Genomic DNA, 25,588 nt, shown 5'->3' with positions numbered 1-25,588 from the left:
TGCGTGTGATGTCCTTAGGTAAGTTAGGTTTAAGTAGTTGTAAGTTCTAGGGGAGTGATGACCTCAGATGTTAATTCCCATAGTGCTCAGAGCCATTTGAACCATTTTTTGAGACAAGGACAACGATTTTAGCTACTGCACTGTTGTGTATTCCCGAACTATATACAAGTACTACAGATCCGCGTTCATGCACGTCTATCTTCCCAACATGCTATCTTCGTTATTCTGTACCATCTAAGAGAGAAAAATTACGATCTACAAAAGCTCCACTAACTTCATCCGACAGAGAACTCGTTAAGATTTTTACCACATCTCCTCCTCCCATGTATCGAAAACCAGTACCGCATGCATGCAGGCATAGAGCACATGTGACAGTTCTATTAAATATACCGGTATTGATCAACTCCACAAACCATTTTAAAGTTTCATCACCTGTATTGGAGGAGTATGAACGTATCCCGCTAACTATACTGTAGGTCGCAATACTTGTTCGCTGTGGCCCTTTCTCGTTGTTTGAAATATTGTTTTTTTTTCTGCTCTAACATGCTTTGTACACTGCCAAACAGTTTGCTTTTCCGCCACAACTTCGAGGCTTGTGTCAGGTTCTGAACTGACATTAACATACTCTGATCCACGGCCTCTCGCTGATGCCTCTGGGTTCTGTTTCGACTGATTACTCATATTGCAGTCATGTACGCGATCACTGTTTCGGTGGTAGCCATCCCCAGAAAGGGACAGATGACTGTGCAATATGTCCTTTCATTGTTAATTCTTGAACACATACATCACCACAGTAAATCAGACAGCACTCTACATATTTCTAACACCTCGAGCATAATGCTTAATTTACGATATCTATGCTGATGGGAGTCACAGAGCATTTTGGCAGTCTTAGGGTAAAATTAGTGACTGAAAGACCCCCTCCCTCACACTGTGACTGACCAACCTGCCCTGCAGCACTATTATCGATGTAATCTGCAACCGACCAGAAGTAGACCGCTACATTCCACGTCTCATTAATGAATGGAGCTTGCCAAGTCCTAGCCTATTCAAGTGAACAATATTTCTCAAGGTGCGCCCATTTCGAGGAGGTTAGCACTCCTTATCGATGTATAGTAACAGATTTGAAAGTGCTGTGATGTAATAGCAGACGGTTAAGAAGAACAAGAAACAGGTGATTTTTATATGTGTTGGAGACCCAGACGGATTTTAAAGTATTATTCCAGAGTCTAGGATCAGTACCTGGAAGGTATTGGTAAGAGGGGACATAAACACACGCACTCCTAAGACTACAACGCTCTGCACTTACAATGCGCTATAATGTTAGATTGCTTGTGTTTCAGACCTATCAGTCGTATGGAATGTAGTGAAGTTAATATTCCAATGTAAGAAATATATTTCAAGCACATGACATACATCCTTCTTCGCGGTTTCCCTACGATAAAACATGTTATCGAACCGTAAATCGAAAAAACTACTTCCTTAAAACATTGGCTCTGTGTGATACGAGAACAATATAGCTTCCCAAATATGTATAGCATCCACTGTTCACATGCAATCACGGCTCTGAAATTATACTAAGCCTGCATTAGTCCTATATAAAATTATCGTTAGTAACAGAGAATACCTCTTAGAAGGAAACAGGTAAACGCATAGCAGCAGCTTCCGACATGTGAAAATTACAAGTCATTCCGCCACTAATTCTGTAAACAGCACATCTGTCAGTCAAATGTATACACGGGGATTCCAGTGCTTCACAAGCACCTATCGCTAACTAAGTTATGAGACTGAAGTCTCGATTTTACATCCAAGGAATGTGTCATGTTTCATCACACATGAAATGGTAGTCCTCTGATGATCGACAGGTTTACCATTAACCATTGCAAGTAGACAGTGCTTTAAATCGCATAGAAAACATGTGGCTGTATACGAGTGGAACACAGGCTATGTCATGCAACTGTTCCATCCTGACAGAACACTGGAAAAATTGACCTGCAGCAACTTCTGCCTCTCTCGAATGCCTCATCAGTCTACCATTACATCAAATTTCGTTACAGCTCCATCTTAATCGATCACGCCATTCACTCTCTGTTATCCTTTAACCCAGATGCTTATAAGTTTAGAGGCGGATGGTTCTCTGTCTACCTGAAAAGCGTCAAATATAGTAGTCAACTTGCGTGTATCACTGCCACCTCAATAGACGTGCATTATAATGCTGCCTCGATGGAAAAAAAATTGACTGCTTCCCTGATTCCATTTGCTTCCATGCCAACGTTTCCTCAGTATCCTCTTGCTGCCACACACTTGCTCCCATGTAAAAATTGTTCTGCGCCAACCAGAAGATACGCAAGTACTTGCTCAATTTTCCCATATTCCAGTGTACATTCAATAAATTACTTATTCCCAGTCATTTTCCGCAATTCTATTGATTTTATGTCAGTTCTATCCATGAGATGATGACATAATCTCTCGCTCGGTCTTCTAAAATTGCTTGTGAATGTTGTGCAGCTGCCAACACCTATTCCAAATGGACTGATCGGGACGTGTAATACAACACAGTACTCGATTGTATCCAGTCACCTCCACATTTGGAGAGAGTTTGTTCTGTTTTCTGTATGTCTGTGTATATGCATGTGTCGCGGATGATTCTGTCAATGCGTGGCCTGTGGTGGGAATGATTCATGTTTCCTGCTAACGGCAGGGACCGTTCAAATGGAGAGGGCGATTGCAATGCAGGAAAGTAGTTGACTTAACCGCGTTGTCCATTGTACGACCAAATAGTGAACTAATATTTAGTATGTGTTGGACAGGTTTCGTGATCAAGTGGGAATCTTATAAGATTCAATATGGACTTGTGTTTGTGCTGCGCCATTATACCCTACCATGTAAATTGTTGGAGCCGACCGGGGTGGCCGAGCGGTCCTAGGCGCTACAGTCTGGAACCGCGAGAGCGCTACGGTCGCAGGTTCGAATCATGCCTCGGGCATGGATGTGTGTGATGTCCTTAGGTTAGTTAGGTTTAAGTAGTTCTAAGTTCTACTGATGACCTCAGAAGTTAAGTCCCATAGTGCTCAGAGCCATTTGTAAATTGTTCCGTTGACTGCCTCGTCGCATTTGACTTCCTTATTTAGTTGAAAGAAGATAGAATGTGGTATGTGCATCTAGCAGGTGGTACACACATTGGCTGGTTCTCTAGATATGAGAAATCCCATATTTGACATTGTAAATCATAGGGGGTGATTTGGAATCTGCTACTTCACTGATATTTGTATTCATGAGCGGAAATATAGGTTTGCTCTATATTCTTTTTCGAGTTTCCACGTAAATGTCTTCGCAGACGTGACACGTTTCTCAGTCGAACGTGGAAAAACCATATCGATTTTTCTCATAAAACTAAATCAAACTGGACTTAGTCTACTTTCGTGGGATGACGACATTTACTCTGGTCGGGAATGTTTTCTTTTTTTTTTTTTGTTCTTAATCGTTGCTTTATTATAGGAGGCAAGTTGATTTTAAATAAATAATCGAGCGCAGAACGGAGGGTGAGTTGTCTACAATACTGTGGCTCTCATCTGGTCCCTGCTCGAGCATACTTTTTTTTTTTTTTTTTTGGTCATCAGTCTACTGATTGGTTTGATGCGGCCCCCCACGAATCACGAATTCCTTTCCTGTGCTAACCTCATCATCTCAGAGTAGCACTTGCAACCTACGTCCCCAATTATTTGCTTGACGTATTCCAATCTCTGTCTTCCTCTACAGTTTTTGCCCTCTACAGCTCCCTCTAGTACCATGGAAGTCATTCACTCATGTCTTAGCAGATGTCCTATCATCCTGTCCGTTCTCCTTATCAGTGTTTTCCACATATTCCTTTCCTCTCCGATTCTGCATAGAACCTCCTCATTCCTTACCTTATCAGTCCACCTAATTTTCAACATTCGTCTATAGCATCACATCTCTAATGCCTCGATTCTCTTCTGTTCCGGTTTTCCCACACCCATGTTTCACTACCATACAATGCTGTACTCCAGACGTACATACTCAGAAATTTCTTCCTCAAATTAAGGCCAGTATTTGATATTAGTAGACTTCTCTTGGCCAGAAATGCCTTTTTTGCCATAGCGAGTCTGCTTTTGATGTCCTCCTTGCTCCGTCCGCCACTGGTTATTTTACTGCCTAGGTAGCAGAATTTCTTAACTTCATTGACTTCGTGACCATCACTCCTGATGTAAGGTTTCTCGCTGTTCTCATTTCTACTACTTCTCATTACCTTCGTCTTTCTCCGATTTACTCTCAAACCATACTGTGTACTCATTAGACTGTTCATTCCGTTCAGCAGATCATTTAATTCTTCCTTACTTTCTCTCAGGATAGCAATGTCATCAGCGAATCGTATCATTGATATCCTTTCACCTTGTATTTTAATTCCACTCCTGAACCTTTCTTTTATTTCCATCATTGCTTCCTCGATGTACAGATTCAAGAGTGGGGGCGAAAGGCTACAGCCTTGTCTTACACCCTTCTTAATACGAGCACTTCGTTCTTGATCGTCCACTCTTATTATTCCCTCTTGGTTGTTGCACGTATTGTATATGACCCGTCTCTCCCTACATCTTACCCCTACTTTTTTCAGAATCTCGAACAGCTTGCACCATTTTATATTGTCGAACGCTTTTTCCAGGTCGAGAAATGCTATGAAAGTGTCTTGATTTTTCTTTAGCCTTGCTTCCATTATTAGCCGTAACGTCAGATTTGTCTCTCTCGTACCTTTACTTTTCCTAAAGCCAAACTGATCGTCACCTAAGGCATTCTCAATTTTCTTTTCCATTCTTCTGTATATTATTCTTGTAAGCAGCTTCGATGCATGAGCTGTTAAGCTGATCGTGCGATAATTCTCGTACTTGTCAGCTCTTGCCGTCTTCGGAATTGTGTGGATGATGCTTTTCTGAAAGTCAGATGGTATGTCGCCAGACTCATATATTCTACACACCAACGTGAATAGTCGTTTAGTTGCCACTTCCCTCAAAGATTTTAGAAACTCTGATGGAATGTTATCCATCCCTTCTGCATACTACGTGACGTCAAACAAGTGGCGCCTCGTAGCCCCTAGGAACAGCTGCGTCACTATACTTTTAGACGGACACGAAGCACTTGGGGGAAAGCCGTCCTGTTATCTATATACCAACTATTGTATTGGCGAAGTGTGTGATCCTATCGATGCAGGCGGTGACTGGACGGGAGTTTCGCCTTGGCGCCAGCCAGCACGGCCATGAGGCATTTCGGCGAGGCTTTCGGCTGGGGCGCGTGGCCGCAAGGGCCGTGAGACTTCCAGCATGGTAGCTCCATCCCATCTACGTCTTCGTCTACATGTACATGGATACTCTGCAAATCCCATTTAAGTGCCTGGCAGAGGGTTCATCGAACCTCCTTCACAATTCTCTACTGTTCCAATCTCGTATAGCGCGCGGAAAGAATGAACACCTATATCTTTCCGCACGAGCTCTGATTTCCCTTGTTTCATCGTGGTGATCGTTCCGCCCTATGTAGTTCGATGTAAAAAAAAATATTTTCTCATTCTGAGGATAAACTTCGTCACTGGAATTTCGTGAGAAGATTCCGTCGCAACAAAAAACGCCTTTCTTTTAGTGATTTCCAGCCCAAATCCTGTATCATTTCTGTGTCACTCTCTCCCATATTTCGCGTTAATACAAAACGTGCTGCCTTTCTTTGAATTTTTTCGATGTACTCCGTCAGTCCTACGTGGCAAGGATCCCACACCACGCAGCAGTATTCTAAAAGAGGACGGACAAGCCTAGTGTAGGCAGTCTCCTTAGTAGGTCTGTTACATTTTCTAAGTGTCCTGCAAATAAAACACAGCCTTTGGTTAGCCTTCCCCACAACATTTTCTATGTGTTCCTTTCAATTTACATTGTTCGTAATTGTAATACCTAGGTATTTAGTTTGTATTTACGGCTTTTAGATTAGACTGATTTATCGTGTAACCGAAGTTTAACGAGTTCCTTTTAGTACTCATGTGGATGACCTCACACTTTTCGTTATTTAGGGTCAACTGCCACTTTTTGCACCATTCAGATATCTTTTCTAAATCGTTTTGCAGTTTGTTTTGATCTTCTGATGACTTAATTAGTCAAACAACCGAAGACGCCTGCTCAGATTGTCTCCCAAATCGTTTATGTAGATAACGAATAGCAAAGAGCCTATAACACTACCTTGGGGAACGCTTAAAATCACCTATGTTTTACTCGATGACTTTCCGTCAGTTACTACGAACTGTGACCTCTCTGACAGGAAATCGCTAATCCAGTCACATAACTGACATCATATTCCATAAGCACACAATTTTACTACGAGCCGCTTATGTGGTACAGTGTCAAAAGCCTTCCGGAAATCCAGGAATACGGAATCGATCTGAAATCTCGTATCAATAGCACTAAGCACTTCATGTGAATAAAGAGCTGGTTGTGTTTCACAGGAACAATGTTTTTTAAACCCATGTTCGCTGTGTGTCAATAGACCGTTTCCTTCGTGGTAATTCATAATGTTCGAACACAATGTATGTTCTAAAATCCTGCTGCATATCGACGTTAACGATATGGTCCTGTAATTTAGTGGATTACTCCTACTATCTCTCTTGAATATTGTTGTGACCTTTGTAACTTTCCAGTCTTTGGGTACGGACCTTTCGTCGAGCGAACGGTTGTATATGATTGTTAAGTATGGAGCTAATGCATCAGCATACTCCGAAAGGAACCTAATTGGTATACAGTCTGGACCAGAAGACTTGCTTCTATTAAGTGATTTGAGTTGCTTCACTACTCTGAGGATATTTACTTCTACGTTACTCATGTTGGCAGCTATTCTTGATTCAAATTCTGGAATATTTACTTCGTCTTCTTTTGTGAAGGCATTTCGGAAGGCTGTGTTTAGTAAATCTGCTTTAGCAGAACTGTCTTCGATAGTATCTCCACTGTTATCGCGCAGAGAAGCATTGATTGTTTCTCGCCGCTAACATACTTCACATACGATCAGAATCTCTTTGGATTTTCTGCCAGGTTTCGAGACAATGTTTCGTTGTGGAAACTGTTATAGGCGTCTCGCATTGAACTCCGCGCTAAGTTTCGATCTTGTGTAAAGGATAGCCAATCTTGGGGATTTTACGTCTGTTTAAATTTGGCGTGTTTGTTTCGTTGTTTCTGCAACAGTGTTCTAACCCGTTTTGTGTACCAAGGAGGATCAGCTCCGTCGTTTGTTAGTTTATTTGGTATAAACCTCTCAGTTACTGCCGATACTATTTCTTTGGATTTAAGCCACATCTGGTTTACTCTTACATTATTAATTTGGAATGAGTGGAGATTGTCTCTCAGGAAGGCGTCAATTGAATTTTTATCTGCTTTTTTGAATAGGTATATTTGTCGCTTATTTTTCGAGGATTTGGGGATTACAATATTCAGTCTCGCTACGACAACCCTGTGTTCACTAATCCCTATATCGGTTTTGATGCTGGTTATTAACTTAGGATTATTTGTTGCTAAGATGTCAAGTGTGTTTTCACAACCATTTACTATTCGCGTGGGCTCATGAACTAACTGCTCGAAATAATTTTCATAGAATGCGTTTAGCACAATTTCGCATTATATTTTATGCGTACCTACGTAATTAAACATGTATTTTCGCCAACATATCGAGGGAAAATTAAAGTCACCACCAACTATTATCGTATGAGTCGGGTACGTGTTTGAAACAACTTTTCTTTGAACCTTTCAGCAACTGTATCATCTGAACTGGGGGGTCGGTAAAAGGATCCAATTATTATTTTATTCCGGTCGCCAACAATGGCCTCTGTCCATACTAACAGAAAGTATCTACTTCAATTTCGCGACAAGATAAACTGCTTCGAACAGGTTGTGATTGCTTATTGATGAGAATGCAGTCTTTTAGGACGATGATATCCCCCAGTACTGTGATGCTTTTCGTTTTCCATCCACTGTGATAGTGTGTATTGACTTCGCCTAGGGTGGTTTTTGGTGGGCGTGTGGAGTGAACTCTGACGTCTAACAAGGATGGATGCTATATGCTTGCAGGTAATACACTTTTTTTTTAACCCATCTCTCACCAACATCAGGATCTAGTCAACTGAACGTCCCCCCCCCCCCCTCTCCAGTTTGTAGGAGTAGGGTAGGTTTGGGTGTTTCTGTCGCTGGTTTCAAGTGGTATAATTCACGTCTCTGAACATCAGCATAATGCATTATTTACGAGTACTTTCCAGGTCTGTAAACTGTATATCGTGACTCCAAGCATGTCAGGGTCAGTGTTTTGCATCAGCATTAGAAATAAGTTAGGTGATATCCTTGGCTAAATAAATTCTTCAAAAATAAATAGAATACACTCCTTCCTCTCTCCAGCAGCTCAGAACAGGCTGATTTCTTTTTCACATCAGTTTCCCCCCTCCTGACCGCCGGCAGTGTGAGTGTGCCGGCCGCGGTGGCCAAGCGGTTCTAGGCGCTGTAGTCCGGAACCGCGCTGCTGCTACGGTCGCAGGTTCGAATCCTGCCTCGTGCATGGATGTGTGTGATGTCCTTAGGTTAGTTAGGTTTAAGTAGTTCTAAGTTCTAGGGGACTGATGACCTCAGAAGTTAAGTCCCATAGTGCTCAGAGCCATTTGAACAATTTTTGTGAGTGTTTTCTGTCAGCGTAGTAAATAAACCAGGTGGCATCCGTCTCTAAATAAATTGTTAAAGAAATAAATAGAGTACATTCGTTTCTCTCTCCAGCAGCCCAGAACAGGCTGACTCCATTTCGTGGCAGTTTTCCCCTCCAGGGAGGCTGGGGGGGAGACTTGCAGCTGAGAAAAACACATGACGCAATCATGCTCCTATGGACTGAACTGCACTATAATGTGACCTATCGAGGCGCCCTGTAGCGGTGAACTCGTGAACTAGGTCAGTTCTTTGGTCTGGTAGACTGGAGGTAGCTGTCTCTTGTGTGATGGAAGCTAATACGTAGGTTCTAGAAATGACAGACAATTCCAGCAGAGTAGATGTTTCCATGCATTGTGTAATGCATCTTTAATGCAAAGCATTTATTTGTGGAACCGTATTCTTCAACTTGATATGTTCAATCGTTAATGCTCGCTTCGATTCTTCATGCAGTGAGCTGTGGATGCACTCCTTGGCTGATTGAGTGCATGTAACACAGCTATTAACCCCCCCCACCAATCTGGCACCAACATCTCGCTAACTGAACACTGACAGCTCAACAAGAACTGATAACTTAGCCTTAGTAACACCGAGATAATGCTGTAGGTAGATAGTAAATTTAAACAAATGTATACAAATTTAAACAACTTATATTCGAACTGAATGGCATTATGAGTAGCCTCTAGTATGGGCAGCACCATACTCTTTCCCTCAGCTCCACGAGTAAGCTCTTAGAGCAAAATTCGAAATTCCCGCCAATTTTCCAAGAGGATAACACTAGCCCATGACGAACACATTTGATAGCGTTACTGCTTCTAATTGTTTAAATAAAATGCCCAGCACAAGCTGAGTCCTGTTCCCACCAGTTCCAAGGAAGAGCTTGTGTTGATGTGACTTAGGCTACTGGAGGTAGCCCAACTCCCCTTACTTTCCCGCCGTTGTCTTAGGTTAGCTGAGATAGCCCCTTTCTTTCCCGCTATTTTCTTAAGCTAGTAAAGGTAGCCCAATTGACCTATCTTCGCTCCAAAATTGAAACTTCCTGCCAGGGGGGCGTGGCGGTTTCCCGCCGTCTTGGGTAACGGTTCTCGCGTCATCAGCTGACGTCACGATAGCCATATTGAATGACGTAAATCGCGTCATAAGATGACATCACGTGACGTCACGCACTTGCATCATTAACTGACGTCACGACCGCCATCTTGGATAACGGTACTTTAGGGTGGCACCTGCCTTGCCCACCTACTGTCATGGATTTTATGTTCCCAAACAACGATGGAATTTTTATGGATGACAATGTACCATGTCAGCGATGATATGGCCACCCAGTTCGCCTGACAAGAATCCAATCGGACATTTATGGGACACAATCGAGAGGTCAGTTCGGGTACAAAATCCAGCACCGGAAAATGAATTATAAACCGCCATAGAGGCAACATGGTTCATTACTTCTGCATGGGACTTCCAACGATTTCTTAAGTCGATGTCACATGTAGTTTCTGCATCGTGCCGGGCAAATGGGATCCTACACGATATTAGTAGGTACCCACGACTTTTGTCACCTTAGTGTAATCATTATTTTTTTTTCGGATGGCAGCAGAACCTCAAGACGATATTCTGTGAAATGTTGTTGAATATTATATGTTCTGTGTCTGAGAATTGGACGTCAGTGGACAAGACAACGTACACCACTTTTGATCATCGACAAAAGTAAAACGGTCCATACTTGTGGACGTCTATTCCTAGTGCTCAATTTTATGGCTTTGAAGTACAGCATCTCGTGTAAGAATACGAGGCAATCCTTTAAAACAAACACTGGGAGGCCTTCCTGACAGCAGTTACGACAGTCATTGGCTTCAGGAAAAGCGACGGTCATGATGGGCGGAAGATCTAGTTTTTTCTTTCTGATTTGTCGTACAATAATACTATTTTGTAGATTTCACCGGCTTAGGGTTTTGCATGGGGGTGCGTGCGTGATCGTACTGGCGCCACTGGTGCCAGCGTTCCATCGACTCTGGCGCTCTTCGTATCATACTTGCTGTGTTATGTGGGGCTGTGTGATACGAGTCGTGTGTCGGACACGGAAATGGACGGGTGTGTCTGAGTGCTCGTCGTCCTGGCGATTGCAGCGAGTGAAATTCATGTTCTTTATGATGTTTCCGACTTTTGGTGAAAGCCACTAAACCTTTGGTTAGATTGTGATCCTACACTGAGGTGATAAAAGTCATGGAATACAACTTAAGAACGTGTCGGATCTCCTTTTCCCCAGCGTATTGTAGCAACCTGACATGGACTTAACAGGTCATTGGAAGCCCCTTCAGAAATAGTGAGCCACACTGCCTCTATAGCCGTCCTTAATTGCGAAAATGTTTCCGGTGCCGGATTTTGTGCACGAACTAACCTCTCGGTTATGTATCATAAACGCTCGTTGGGATTCATGTCGGGCAATGTGGATGGTCAGACGACTCACTCGAACTGTGCAGAACGTTCATCGTTGTTTGGCTGCATATTGTCTCCAAGTAGCCGAACGCAACCATTTCCACTCAATGATCAGTTTAGTTGGACTACAGGACCCAGTCCATTCCGTGTAAACGCAGCCCACACCAATATGGAGTCACCGCCAGCTTCTTGTTGACAACCTGAGACCATGGCTTCGTGGGGTCTGCATCACACTCGCACCCTACCGTAACCTCTTACCAATTGAAATCGTACTCTTCTGATGAGGTCACGATTTTTCAGTCGTCTGTGGTGCAACCGATATGGACACGAGCACGTCAGTCGCCTGCTGCCATAGCCCATTAACGCCAAATTTCGCCGCACTTTCCTAATTAGTATATTCGCCGTAATCCCACATTCATCTCTGCGGTTATTTCACGCAGTGTCACTTGTCTGTTAGCACTGACAACTCTACGCAAACGCCACCGCTCTCTGCTCTTATGTCAAGGCCGTCGGCCAATGTTTTGTCCATGCGGTGAGGTGTAATGCCTCAAATTTGGTATTCTCGGCACCATCTTGACACTGTTGATCGCGGATATTAAATTTACGAAATGAAATGGCCCGTGGCTCTACCTCAAGCAACCATTCCGCGGTCGAGGCCTGTTAATCCCCGTCGTGCGGCCCCATTCACGTTGTAAACCTTTTCACATGAGCCACCTGAGCACAAGTGGCAGCTCCGCCAACACACCGCCCTTTTATACGTTGTGCGCGCAACGCTACCGCCACCTGTATATGTGCATACCGCTGCCCCACCACTTTCGTCACATCAGTGTACTTATTCTGCGAACGTCTTGACGATAGTCTATGTACCCATGAAAAGACGGGTTGGACTGAAATATGGAAACAATACGAGAAATACACGCTTGAACATACTGTAAATGCAGATTCCACCCAAGCCTACAAGTTGCGCTGCTGTATTTGCCTACGAACGGCACCTGTGCAGTGTCCTCAATGTTTGCAAGTGTCAGTCGTGGCTAGAATATTATTCCGAGTGGTTATGAGTACATTATGTCAGAGCCAAGTGAATTCGAACTTGGGCACATTGTTTGTGCTTCTATGGTGGGTGCTTCGAACCAGGGTAGCCGAACTGCCTGGTGTTTGAAGAGACACCCTATCGAAGATTTATAACGCACAAAGGGAAGGCGGAAAATACCATCCCCAGTCACAACTGGGACTTAAGTGCGTGATGAGTGATCGTGATGGGCGGTCGTTGACGCTGGATGTGACGAAAACTAAGTGTTAACACACATTGAAGTGCCAAAGAAACTGGTTTAAGCATGCGTATTGAAATACGGAGAAACGTAAACAGGCAGATTACGACGCTGCGGTCAGCAACGCATATAAAAGACGAGTGTCTTGCGCAGTTGTTATATCGGTTACTGCTGCTACAGTGCCAGGTTATCAAGATTTGTGTTCGAACGTGGCGTTTCAGTCGCCGCGCGAGCGATGGGTTCAAATGGCTCTGAGCACTATGCGACTTAACTTCTGAGGTCATCAGTCGCCTAGAACTTAGAACTAATTAAAACTAACTAACCTAAGGACATCACACACATCCATGCCCGAGGCAGGATTCAAACCTGCGACCGTAGCGGTCGCTCGGTTCCAGACTGTAGCGCCTAGAACCGCACGGCCACACCGACCGGTGAGGACGAGCGATGGGACACAGCATCTCCGAGATAGCGATGTAGTGGAGATTTTCCCGTACGACCATTTCACGAGTGTAACGTGCATATCGGGAACCCGGCAAAACATCAAATCTCCGACTTCGCTGCAAGAATGGCACCAGCGATGAATGATGAGAATCATTCAAAGAGACAGATATGCAAACCTACCGCAAATTTATGCAGGTTTCAACGCTGGGCCATCAACAAACGTCAGCTTGCGGGCCATTCAATGAAACATCATCGATTGGACTTTCGAAGTCGAAGGCCCACTCCTGTACTCTTGATAACTGCACGACAAAAAGCTTTACGCCTCGCCTGGGCCCGTCAACAGCGACATTGGACTGTTGATGACTAAAAACATGTTGCCTGGTCGGACGAGTCTCGTTTCAAATTGTATCGAGCTGATGAACTATACGGATATGGAGACAACCTCATGAATCAATGGACTCTGCATGTCAGCAGGGGACTGTTCACGTTGGTGGAGGCTCTGTAATGCCGTGGGGAGTGTACAGTTGCAATGATATGGGATACCTGATACGTCTAGATGTGACTCTGCCAGGTGACACGTACTTAAGCATCAATTCATGTCCATTGGGCATTCCGACGGACTTGGGCAATTCCAGCAGTACAATGAGACACCCCACACTTGAGAATTGCTGTAGAGTGGCTCCAGGAACATTCTTCTGAATTTAAACACTTCCGCTGGCCACCAAACTTCCCAGACATGAACATTACTGAGCATATACGTAATGCCTTCCAACGTGCTGTTCAGAAGAGATCTCCGCCCCTCGTACTCTTCTGAATTTATGGACATCCTTGCAGGATTCATTGCGTCAGTTCCTTCCAGCACTACTTCAGACATTAGTCGCTGGGGCCCTACACGATATTAGGCATGTGTACCAGTTTCTTTGGCTCGTCAGTGTAGTTCCCTGTCTTTATCGCTCTTAATACTTTATTTCTTTTTGAAAATATGCGCATGAACGCTGTTCGGGCACAGCCATTATCAGAATCTGTCAGATAAACGGAAGAAAAAAGAAGTAACATTCTTTAACGGAAACGAAATGGAGACATTCCACAATTAAAATCTCTGATACACAGTCTCACGTCAGTTTTACATGCACACTTGTACCACAGACTGGTGCCATAAACTGTGGCAACCTACTTGAAATAACAGACAGTGGTCGTTAGGTGGCGTCTAATACAATCGGACTTTTGAACTGAAAATCAAATTAACGTCTACACATCAAGATACAGCATTTCATAGCGTTTTGCATAAAAATCATGTACTGGAGCTGTCACACTGAAATTGAACGTAACGTCTACAATCATTTCTAAATACCACTTACGATCATTTCGTTAAAAGTATTCTACAAAAACCAAATGAACAATTGTGTTATTGAAAACAGTTCAACGTATGACTAAAATTGTAGGAGGCAAAGCTTAACCTTATATTACGAAGCTCTCGTAAAATTTACGATTCCAGTAGGGTATAAAACAGGATGTTTTGTACTTAATATGGTATTTTAAACGCACATTTACCGGCTGAACTTTTTTCATTAACAGAAAATGTAATTATAATTAATGAAGTAAAACAATAGTTTGAGCCATAGATATAGTCCACGGCTGTATAAATATTGTATGCAGCCGCTGGAAACATTTGAAAATTTTTGATCGTCAGATCATTGGCGGAATAAGAGGCATCTCCTGTTTTCTAGGTCTTGTCCACATCGGACGTATTTTAGCACACCGCCATTAATACTACATTATTTTAGTAATACATTTACGAGTCGCAACCAGTCGGCACTCGTAACTCCATAATGCAAGCCTCAATGTAAGTGTCCTAATTTAATTCTATTTTATTTCAGAATATAATGTTATTACTAAGCTATGGATGTTTTATTTTGTATCTTTAATCATTGTAAGATTGTTGGGTGACTTGGCATGCCAAAAAATTCTGTACTTCTAAGCAAGAAGCTCGATCCACCGTCGTCTTCAGGTGCTGTCTTATTACTGAGTCCAATTTTAGTGAAAACACAGAGAGAGGAAACACGGCTAAATATACGTGAACGGACCTTTGACAGAAAAAAACCATGCTCAAACGCCGAGAGTCTGTATGAAACATATTTTACCAATCCGTAAACCTAACTGACCTCTATTTAATATTCGCTACTATAATTCACTGTGTTGTCCCAATCCAGATCCGAACGAGCTAAACTAAAGTATGTAACATACCATTAGATATTCCCAACATATTGTCAATGAAACAGCAAGCAATACAACACCGAAATAAAGTGTATATTTATGTCTGCAGTTACAGTTTATTTATTTTGTCTACTGGCTACCGGTTTTTATACACAATTAGCGTCACGCGGGATTAGCCGAGCGGTCTAGGGCTCTGCAGTCAAAGACTGTGCGGCTGGTCCCAGCGGAGGTTCGAGTCCTCCCTCGGGCATGGGTGTGTGTGTTTGTGCTTAGGATGATTAAGGTTAAGTAGTGTGTAAGCCTAGGGACTTGTGACCTTAGCTGTTAAGTCCCATAACATTTCACACACATTTGAACATTTGAACACAATTAGCATCCTTGTACCATCCCATCCCCTACCTCTCGGTCATCACACTTGCTTTTCAATTAGGTGTGTCAAGGTCAAAGTAAATAAACTGCGACTGTAGACACAAACATATAGACTGAGGTGATGAAAGTCATGATACTGCGATATGTCCATATACATATGGTGCTAATATCGCGTACACAAGGTAGGAAAAGCAGTGGACTGGCGTACCTCTTACTTAGGTGAATCACGTGAAAAGCTTTCCAACGTTATTATGACCGCATGATGGGAATTAACAGAGCATAGCGAGATCTCCAAATTTCAGGCATTACCACTACCCTCCCCCCCCCCCCCCTCCTAGCCACGGACAACGAAGTGGCCGACGGCCTTCACTTAATGACCGAGGGCAGCGGCCTTTGCGTAGACTTGTTGGCGCTAACAGACAAGCAACAGTGCTTGAAATAACCGCGGAGATCAATGTGGGACGTACTACGAAGTTTCCCATTAGCACAGTACAGCGAAATTTAGTGTTAATGAGCCACCGAGCAGGGTCCATGACCTTTCGGTTGGGCCCTAGACGAGTGAGAAACCGTGGTCTCGTCAGATGAGTCCCAATTTCGGCAGGTAAGAGCTCATAGTAGGGTTTGAATATGGCGCAGACCCAACAGAGCCACGGATCGAAGTTGTCAACACAGCACTATGCAAGCTGGTGGTGGCTCCGTAATGGTGCAGGCTGTGCATGCAGGGAAAAGACCGGGTTCTCTCGTCTCATTGAATTGATCGTTGACTGGATATTGATATTTTTGGTCAATCATGGACTGCATGTTCGCCGCGCGGGGTATCCGCGCGGTCTAAGGGGACGCCCTACCACGGTCAGCGCGGCTATCCCTCGGGCATAGTTGTGTGTGTCGTCCTTAGCGTAAGTTATTTTAAGTTAGGTTAAGTAGAGTGTAAGCTTAGGGGCCGATGACATCAGCAGTTTGGTTCCATAAGACCTTGCCACAAATTTCCCATTTCCAACTACATGTACCCAAACAACGGTGCGCCATGTCATTGGGTCCCAGTTATTCCCAGTTGATTTAAAGAACAGTCTGGGCGGTTCGAGCGAATTGTTTGGGCACCCAGATCGCACGACTAAAATACCATCGAACATTTATGGTATATAATCGATAGGTCAGTTCGTGCACGAAATCCTGCACCGACCACACTTTCGCAAATATAGACGGCCGTAAAAGCATCTTGGCTTAGTATTCCTGCAGGGGACTTCCAACGACTTGTTGAGTCCTTACCACGTCGAGTTGTTGTACTAGACCGGGCAAAAGGAGGTCTGGCACGATATTGAGAGGTATCCCATGACTTTTGTCACCTTCGTGTACTTTTTCAATACCATTGGAGATCCAACAATCGTAATGAAAATTGCATTATGTACTAATTATGTCTTCCCTTAAACCAAATGTGGCAAAGGCCTTGCCACAGTGAATACACCGGTCCCCGTGAGACCACCGAAGTTAAGCGCTGTTGAACGTGTCCGTCACTGTGATGGGTGACCATCCCACCGTCATGCGCTGTTGCCATTTTTCGGGGTGCACTCAGCCAGCTGAGGAGCTACTCGACCGAATAGTAGCGGCTTCGGTCAAGAATACCATCATACCGACCGGGAGAGCGGTGTGCTGACTCCACGCCCCTCCTACCCGCATCCTCCCCTGAGGATGACACGGCGGTCGGATGGTCCCGGTAGCCCACTCGTGTTCTGAAGACGGAGTGTTTATTATTATTATTATTACTTAAATCAAATGTGGAGCAGTAAACCTTATGGTGGTTTAGTATCAACGTAACTTCCCCCTCCTCCCTCCCCTTCAGCATTTGTTGTTAATGTAACTATATTACAATTTCTTTTTCATTTCGTGAGTTGAGTATATAATTAATGACCTTGTCATTAAAATAAACAGTAAGGACATTAACTCATTCACAAAGAAAGATTTGTCGGCTTCGGGCTACGGTCTCATCGACGTGTCTCGGCTCTCGTGTTTAGTTGTGGAGTTGGACGCTGCAAACACACGGTGGAGCAGGCGGGCAACGTCCTGTTGTCAGCCCGCCCCACTCGCCCTGCTGCTGCGCTATCAAGTCTTGGACAATTTCAAAGTAACCAGTTCAGTCTAAAATAATTTTCTTCATTAAGCGGGAGCTGTCGTTAACTTTTACAGTTAACGAAGATTTCGTTTCCTTCTAATGTGAATGATCATAAAATAAACTGCCAAGGCTAAGTGGCCGGAACCTTGCAGTTCGATTTAGAGGGCAAACATATGATCAGAACAACATTGCCCTCAGTAGTAGTCTCAACACCGATAACCATGAATCAGGCCATATGCAGGATAATTTAGAAATTTTGCACAAGACACCAAAAAGCTACACCTCAACGTGTTAGAAGAAAATACTTACTCACAGCAATGAACCCGCTGGTTCAGGTATTTCATTTGCAGTACATAACATTAACATTTGTATCTCCTGCTGCATTAGAAAGAGTTTGATTGCTCTACATGTATGCTGAGGAATACTTCTGAACCGTTTCTAAAGCGACGAAATTTGTCTGCTTAGGCATTAAGGTAATCCTATACTTCGAGAACAAATATATATTGAACATACCAATGGAAGGCCTGATGACTGAGGCAGGTAGTCCAGCAGCATGTGTGCGTATTAGATCCTCGGCGACTGCTTTGGTGAAGGTGTAAGTGTTTGGCCAATCACCCAGCATCCTGGAACATATTTGCATTCCGAAAAATCCTACTGAATCTGCACCTGAATTAACATAAATCTCCCGAGTGAGAAATTTTAGCACGATTTGAACAAAGGGAGTCACATTGGAAAACTAGTGCATACTAAATGATTACCTATATATCTCACTCTTATATGAAGCTGAACAGCTGGCAATTAGACCATTGTAATTAGTCCTGCACACATGTGGACTCTGTAACCACCGTGCTAAACTGGTGTGCAAAACTTAAGGACGATGTCAACTAACATTGCTCGACAAAACTTGGAACATACGTAGAAAGAACTGTTACAGAATACACTGAAGTGACAAAAGTCGCGTGACGCACCCTCCGACGACCCACGTGCGTGATTCACATACTTACTTAAGTTCGTGGGTCGCCTCGTTATGTGATGCGACAGCAGCGCATCTAGCGCCTAAAGTCAGAACTGTAGTGCACGTGACGTTGATGCTTACAGGGTAACGCACCAAAACGAATGGCGCCGACCATCAAAGGTGTTCCATCAGAACAAACTCCACCGACTTGAGTTTCCAAATTGGCAACAAATATTTTAGTTTTATACACACCTGGATAGCCGTATGAATAAGTGCGCCACTTCGGGGATTTTAATTAACGACGCCACATTAGTTCATAACAATGCCAGCCTCGTGTTGACGCGGGACAAGGGCGAAGAAAGAAGAAGAGTACTTTAATTTGTATTTTTGTTATTGCCTGTAAGCTGCTGTTGAGCAATGTGTATCGTACAAAAATGCCTTCTCCTGTTATATTTCTTCACAGCAGATTGTGCTTCACTACACAAGAAGTAAACAGGTTTACTTTTGTTCATGATGAAGAAGTAATCCTCGTAAGAGAATATCCCCAAGCGTCAATAAACGAGATCTTCATTAAACTCAGCAGGTGTGTAGAGAAAGCAATAAAATGCAATACATATTTTTTGATTGTGCACAATTTTACTTTTGAGGAGTAAAACACACCCCAAGAGCTCATTCGGCATATTAGGTTTGGAGGACATGACAATATATAAAAGAAGTTTGTCATATTAAAGTTAACGTTCTTGAAAACTGTATAACCGAATCTTTATTAACTTGTATTTTTGCGAAATATCACACCAGCTTTAATTAATTCTCAAAAATAAAAACTTTTGTTACAATACAAATTAAAGAAGGTTGCGAGCTACTTTCATCCATGTGTAATAAAGCTGAAACACCATTTTTGCAAAATAAACTGTACACAACGTGCTGTCAGAGTATTTTCAACATATCTGTTTAAAATATCTAAACATTCATTATTTATCTAGTTATTTGGGAATTGGAAACGAAGTTCATGCTGCTTGACAGAGCGTAGGGGAACGATGATGTTATGTAATTTACTTAATTTACTTTGTGTTTTGATTTTTTTTTTTTACGTTTGACACGCATTTTTTGTTTATTGATTTACCGTTTTGCATTTGCATACTGTTTTAATTAAAAATTGTAAATATCTCATTATCATGATGCAAAATCATTACAGTAATAATAACCTGTAAATAAATGATTAAAAATTACGTTTACTTAAATCATACACAAAAAGATAATGAAATTTCTAAGCATAAGATACATGACAGACAAAACAAAAAAAACTAAATTCAGCAGGATTTCAAATTGTTGCTAATGATCTTCAAAATATCCTGATTTGTATTAGGCATATTTCAGAACACTGGTAAGGCTTGGCGAAGAGAATTGATTATGTACTAATGATTGCAGCCTGATTATACTGTTTCTCAAGTAAAGACTGATATCAAAATCATTCAAAAAATCTAGATTTGAAAATTTTTTCACAAACTTCATCCAACATTGAAAGCTGTACACATCTCATGACTGTACCTGTGCCACTGAGCCCCTTGCGATCATTAGATCAATTTTATTGAGCTCAGGTACAATGCCCTATATGGTTCTTCCACATTCACAGCTCTAAGAATTTAACAATAATACAGATTCCTCTCACTCAATGGATAACAAAACATGTTTCAAACATCCTTTGACCCGATGAGACGTTTGTTTACCAAGATTGATGCTCTCACAACGACATTTTGGGCTTCAAAAAGAGATCGTCGAATTCTCAGTCGAAACTCACCATTAGTTTCTATTAAAACTATTGCAAGGTGGGAGGTCAATGTGAAAAAATAATTTTGACCATCATACCTGAGGACAAAACTTGGCCATGTGATCATCCCGAAGGACTCGATGGCACAGGAACTGACATGGCCTTCAGTGTTGGAAGAACTCTGTGAGAAGTTAGCAAATCTATTTGCATTGAATGATTTTGATGTCAATCTCCACTTGAGGAATAATACAAATATGCTGCAGTCACTAGAATATAATCAGTTCTGTCTGGCCATCTCTTACCAGTGTACATGTAATATGCCTGACACAAATCAGAGTATTTAGAAGATCATTCTTGACAATTTGAAATGCTGCTTCATTTTGTTTCCTTTTGTATTCTCTGTTGTGTATATGATGTGAAGAAATTTCATTGATTTTATGTGTATAGTGTAAAAAAAAAATTTATGTTTTGAGATCTATTTACAGATTATCATTATTGCGAATGGCCTTCCATCATAACAATAATTTACTTATTATTTTCAATTAACAAAATACATGTATGTGAATGGTAAACTAATAAACAAAAATATAGATGTAAAGTGCAAAACAAAATATTTCAGACACAAAACAAATTAAGTAAAATTAATAGCTAGACCAATAATGACGGTTTAGATATTTCAACTAGGCTTGTTGAAAATACTCTGACAGCAGATTGTATACAGCATATTTTCCAAATACGGTGTTTCAGAAACCAGCTTTTTTATATATTGAGATATGTAGCTCAATAGCTACTTTAATTTCTATTGTAACAAAAGTTTTCACTTTTCAGAATTAATTCTGGTGGAATATTTTGCAAAATTTCATATTATTACAAAATTTCATATTATTACAATATTCAATTATACAGTTTTTTAGAATGTTAAATACATATCAACTTTCATATCAGGAACATTTTTCTACATATCATCGTTTCGAAGATATTCTCTCCAAACCTATCATGCCAAATTAACTTATGGGGTGTGTTTTACCACTTAAAAGCGAATTGGGTAAAAACAGACAGATATATGTTTTCCATTGTTTTGCTTTTTCACCAATATCGTTTAATGACAGTAGTGAATTTGGCCTTGTCAGTCCGTTTTGCCTGGAATTGTCGATATTCAGCATCTACTTTTCTCTTCTGACTGCTGGACATTTTGCGAACGAACTCTGTGTAGGCACACGATATTAACTAAACGTTATGCATGAACCGTTGACTGATAACTGTTTTATTCACCAAGTTATGGCCTCTGCTGATGTTGTTTAGAATGTCACGTTTCGCATGTAGTGAGTAATTTTCGTGCCATTCTCACCTAATAACAACGTTTGCGATTTATCAATGTATCACAGACTCAGGCGGTACGTATTAAGCAACGTATGTGTTGTCAGCGCTGATCCAGAGGCGAAAATACTTCTCCCAGTACCGATTCAAAGTGCTGAGCTGCTTGCCACATTCTCCGCATGCGCATCAGCAATGGGCAGTAACTTTGCATTCAGACTAAAAAGTGTTTCTCTTTGTGGTTCAAATCCAGCGGCCGCCTAATTGCATTGTGTATGCACAGAGTAAGCATCATTTGCTACAAGATCGAGGCGAGCCGAGTGTCGACGGAAATTTATGAAAATGTGAGCACTTCGCTATCTCTCGACGAATTTCTTCCGTGGGCCAGAATATATTCGTACAGTTGCCCACCCATGCCTTAATTCAGAAGTATTGTCTCATGCCGTGATGTTATGATTACAGATACTCCAGAGACACTCATCGAATTATTTGATGGAGTAACTGATTTGCATCGGTGGCGAGTTTCAAAGTCTGACTCATTTATTATGATCTTTGATTCTCCAATGCTGGACACATCCCTCCGACTGAATGTACGGCCCGGGGTCCCAAACGCACTGCGCTGTTTTAAATGTCGACGCTAAACCAGAAGGAAAAGAAGAATGAAGAGGTTAAAATAACCAAGCGTTTATCCTTTGCTGGGGTACAAAAGTAATACAAGTCCATGTAACCAGCCACGTTCATGACATCAATTGTCTCATTGGTTAAGAAAGGTAGACATGTCCACACAAACTCACACGAACGACGTTAGCACTAATACATGCTCCTGCAAGAGTAGTAGCTAAGCAACTACTGTTTCCATAGCACTAACAAGAAGACCAATCTTTGAAAGTTCTGAGAGCACCAATAAGCAGCCAGGCCTCAAGCAAGGCTGCAACAAAATATAGCCAGCAGTTTTCCGAAATGTATATCTCGACTATAATTGGCACTGAAAGAGAAAAGGTACATGAACAAACAAAAACCATACAGGGGTATGTACAAACCCATCAGACCATCAAACGATATTGTCGAGTCAACGTATGAGTATTCACACGACCTAGTCGTCAATTACGAATACAGTTCCTTGCTTCTTTTACTCAACAGTAAATTGCAGGCAGTTGCTACAACAGTCCCTGCGCCTTATAGGACGGCACTAGGCGCGTTAGATCCCCCGTCCCCCCAAGTAATGACTACACAGTTCCTTAGGATTTCAGTGATCTTCTTCTGCAGTTACCCCAACAGTTCACTCTTTGAGGAGATTTTAATACACGTAATATGTTGTGAGAATTTCGGGAACCTCATCTCTTCTGAAGCATTCTCTGCCACAGACGTCACAAAATGCTCTTATGCCGCACGGGTTAGCCGCATGGTCTCGGGGGCCTTGCCACGGTTAGCGCGGCTCCATCTGTCGGATGTCCGAGCCCTCCCTCCGGCATGGGTGTGTGTGTTGTCCTTAGCGTAAGTTAGTTTAAGTTAGATTAAGTAGCGTGTAAGCCTAGGGACCGATGACCTCAGCAGTTTGTCCCCATAGGAGCGTATCAAACATTTCCAAAATTTCCAAAAAAATGCTTTAATGCGCTCGCTGATATCGCTCAGTGGAGAAATGATCGGTGATCCGCACTCCAGCGATAACATTTCCATCTGTATTCACCTGAAAGATCAAACTGTGCTACAATGTAGGCTGCCAAAGTGGATGTCCAGAAAGACTAAACGTTGTAAAATTGAGAAGAATTACAGGACTTGTTGGTTGGGATGAGCAGTATAATCAGTAGAGAATATATACTTTAAGTAAAACTGAAGATGGACAAAAACAATGGGATGTAACAGAGATGAGATTAATGGTAAATTTAACATGAACTATGCCACCTCCCAAGTGAAGGGTTTTATTACCTTCACTACCTCTATAATAAAAACTGGCAGCAAATGTGTACAGCAAGTGTTTAAAAAATGGGTTAATTAGAGCCTCTTTTCTCTATAAGTATAAAAAGTATAGTTTAGGGCTGCATGTAGGCTGGTAAAAAGTACTGATAACCCCCTCTACAGCAGAAAGTTTCGAAACTTAATCACTCACAACGGTAGTAGCTGCGCCAGTTGTTCGTCGTCCATGACGCTGACCAGTTTTATTAGCTCTTCAGCGCTCAGTTCTGGAGGATAGAACTTCTCGTCGATTTCGTCTCTGGGGGCATTCGAATACGCCGTCGACATGTAGACGAAAGCCTGCAATCAAGAAATTACGCTAAGTTTCTTGGTCGCCTTTGTAAATGTTATAGGAGTACTTCCTGGAAACTAAAAAGTAGATTTCTTCTGCGCCCTTCTAAACTCGTACCCACACCTAATAATCATCATAGGAGATGATTTCAACACAAAGTACAGCGGCGAAAGGCTAAGGTTTGTGCACTTCTCCTGGTTTAATTTTTGTGCAAACTCTGACTAATCTTGGTCTGCAATTGTCTGCTGTCTTTGGAAAAGCTACATTCATGTGTTGATACGACTAGTGATTAACACCGTCGCGATACCGTGATGGTTTGGCACCTGATCGCGAACAGCCAGAGGCGTTGTCAACACTTAACCAGTAGCATACGGCCCCTTCAAATCATACTGCTGATGGAGTGTTACGGCGGTCTCCCGTTCCGAATGAGCTGTGGAGTTGGCCAGCTATTACTGTTTATCACGTTCTTTTGACTATAAGTTATTTAAAAAGAACGTATTTCAAATATTTTGGTCTGCTGACATACATTACTTATGCAGATTTTTTTATTAAATCCGTATACTGACTTTGTTCCCTTGGGCGCCAATTATCACTCACGACTGGCTTAACTGTGGCATTCGGTTTATCAATTAATTTATTTTTCAAGGCACAGTAGTTGCATTTCGTCTTTGCTAAACTCTTCCATAGAAATAATTAATGTAATTAAGTCTTGTGCCTCCACTGCAGTTCATCAACCAGGGCTTTTTTTCATAGTCTAGTTTACGAGCAATGCATGAACGGGGTGATGTACACTCATGCTCATAAATTAAGGTAATTGCAGAATGTGGTGCCCCACTACGTGGCACTACACAAAACTGGCGCTGATAGCATAGATGCATAGGGAACCCACACGACACAGATCTGTAAGTCCGCAGTATTGGTGATAAGTTGAGAAAACTGTCCCAAAACGCATGTACTACAAAACGCCACTGTTTCCTGCGCATGTACTCCGACATCAATATGGGATATGATCGCCATGCACACACACACAGGCCGCACAACGGGTTGGCATATTATGGATCAGGTGGTCGAGCAGCTGCTGGGGTCTAGCCTCCCATTCTTGCACCAGTGCCTGTCGGGGATCCTGAAATGTCATAGGGGTTTGAAGATGTGCAGCGATACGTCGACCGAGAGCACCCCAGACGTGCTCGATGTGGTTTAGGCCTGCAGAACAGGCAGGCCACTCCATTCGCCTGATATCTTCTGGTTCAAGGTACTCCTCCACGATGGCAGCTCGGTGGGGCCATGCATTATCATCCATCTGGGGGAAGGTGGTACCCACTGCACCACTGAAAAGACACAGACATGCTGGTGCAAAATGACGTCCCGATACACCTGACCGGTTACACTTCCCCTGTCAAAGACATGCAGGGGTATACGTGCATCAATCATAATCACACCCCTCACAATCAAACCACGACCTCGATACACGTCCCTTTCAAGGACATTAAGGGGTTGGTATCTGGTTCGTTGTTCACGCCTAATGAAAACCCGGCGAGAATCACTGTTCAGACTATACCTGGACTCGTCCGTGAACACAATGTGTGACCACTGTTGCAATGACCATGTACTTGACACCAGGCTTTGCCGGCTCTCCTGTGACCAGGGGTCAGTGGATGCACCTTGTATGTCTCCGGGCGAATAAACCTTGTCTGTTCAGTCGTCTGTAGACTGTGTGTGTGGAGACAACTGTTCCAGTGGCTGCGGTAAGCTCCCGA

General features: G+C 42.6%; 1 protein-coding gene across 3 annotated transcripts in view; it reads right to left on the bottom strand.

The window, feature by feature from the left end:
* Positions 1–25,588, bottom strand: part of LOC124777360 (fatty acyl-CoA reductase 1-like) — a 246,019-nt gene that overhangs the window by 117,218 nt on the left and 103,213 nt on the right. For all 3 annotated transcript variants that reach the window (XM_047252737.1, XM_047252734.1, XM_047252736.1), the window contains 2 exons: positions 23,694–23,839; positions 18,063–18,172 (listed from right to left, as the gene is read on the bottom strand). In XM_047252737.1, the coding sequence (XP_047108693.1) occupies positions 18,063–18,172; positions 23,694–23,839 (256 nt within the window). The remainder of the gene's footprint in view (positions 1–18,062; positions 18,173–23,693; positions 23,840–25,588) is intronic.

Source organism: Schistocerca piceifrons, chromosome 2 (genome assembly GCF_021461385.2).
Source record: "Schistocerca piceifrons isolate TAMUIC-IGC-003096 chromosome 2, iqSchPice1.1, whole genome shotgun sequence".
NCBI classification, from domain to species: domain Eukaryota; kingdom Metazoa; phylum Arthropoda; class Insecta; order Orthoptera; family Acrididae; genus Schistocerca; species Schistocerca piceifrons.
The sequence above is the reverse complement of the archived record's forward strand: the minus strand, read 5'-3'. Positions and strand labels throughout refer to the sequence as shown.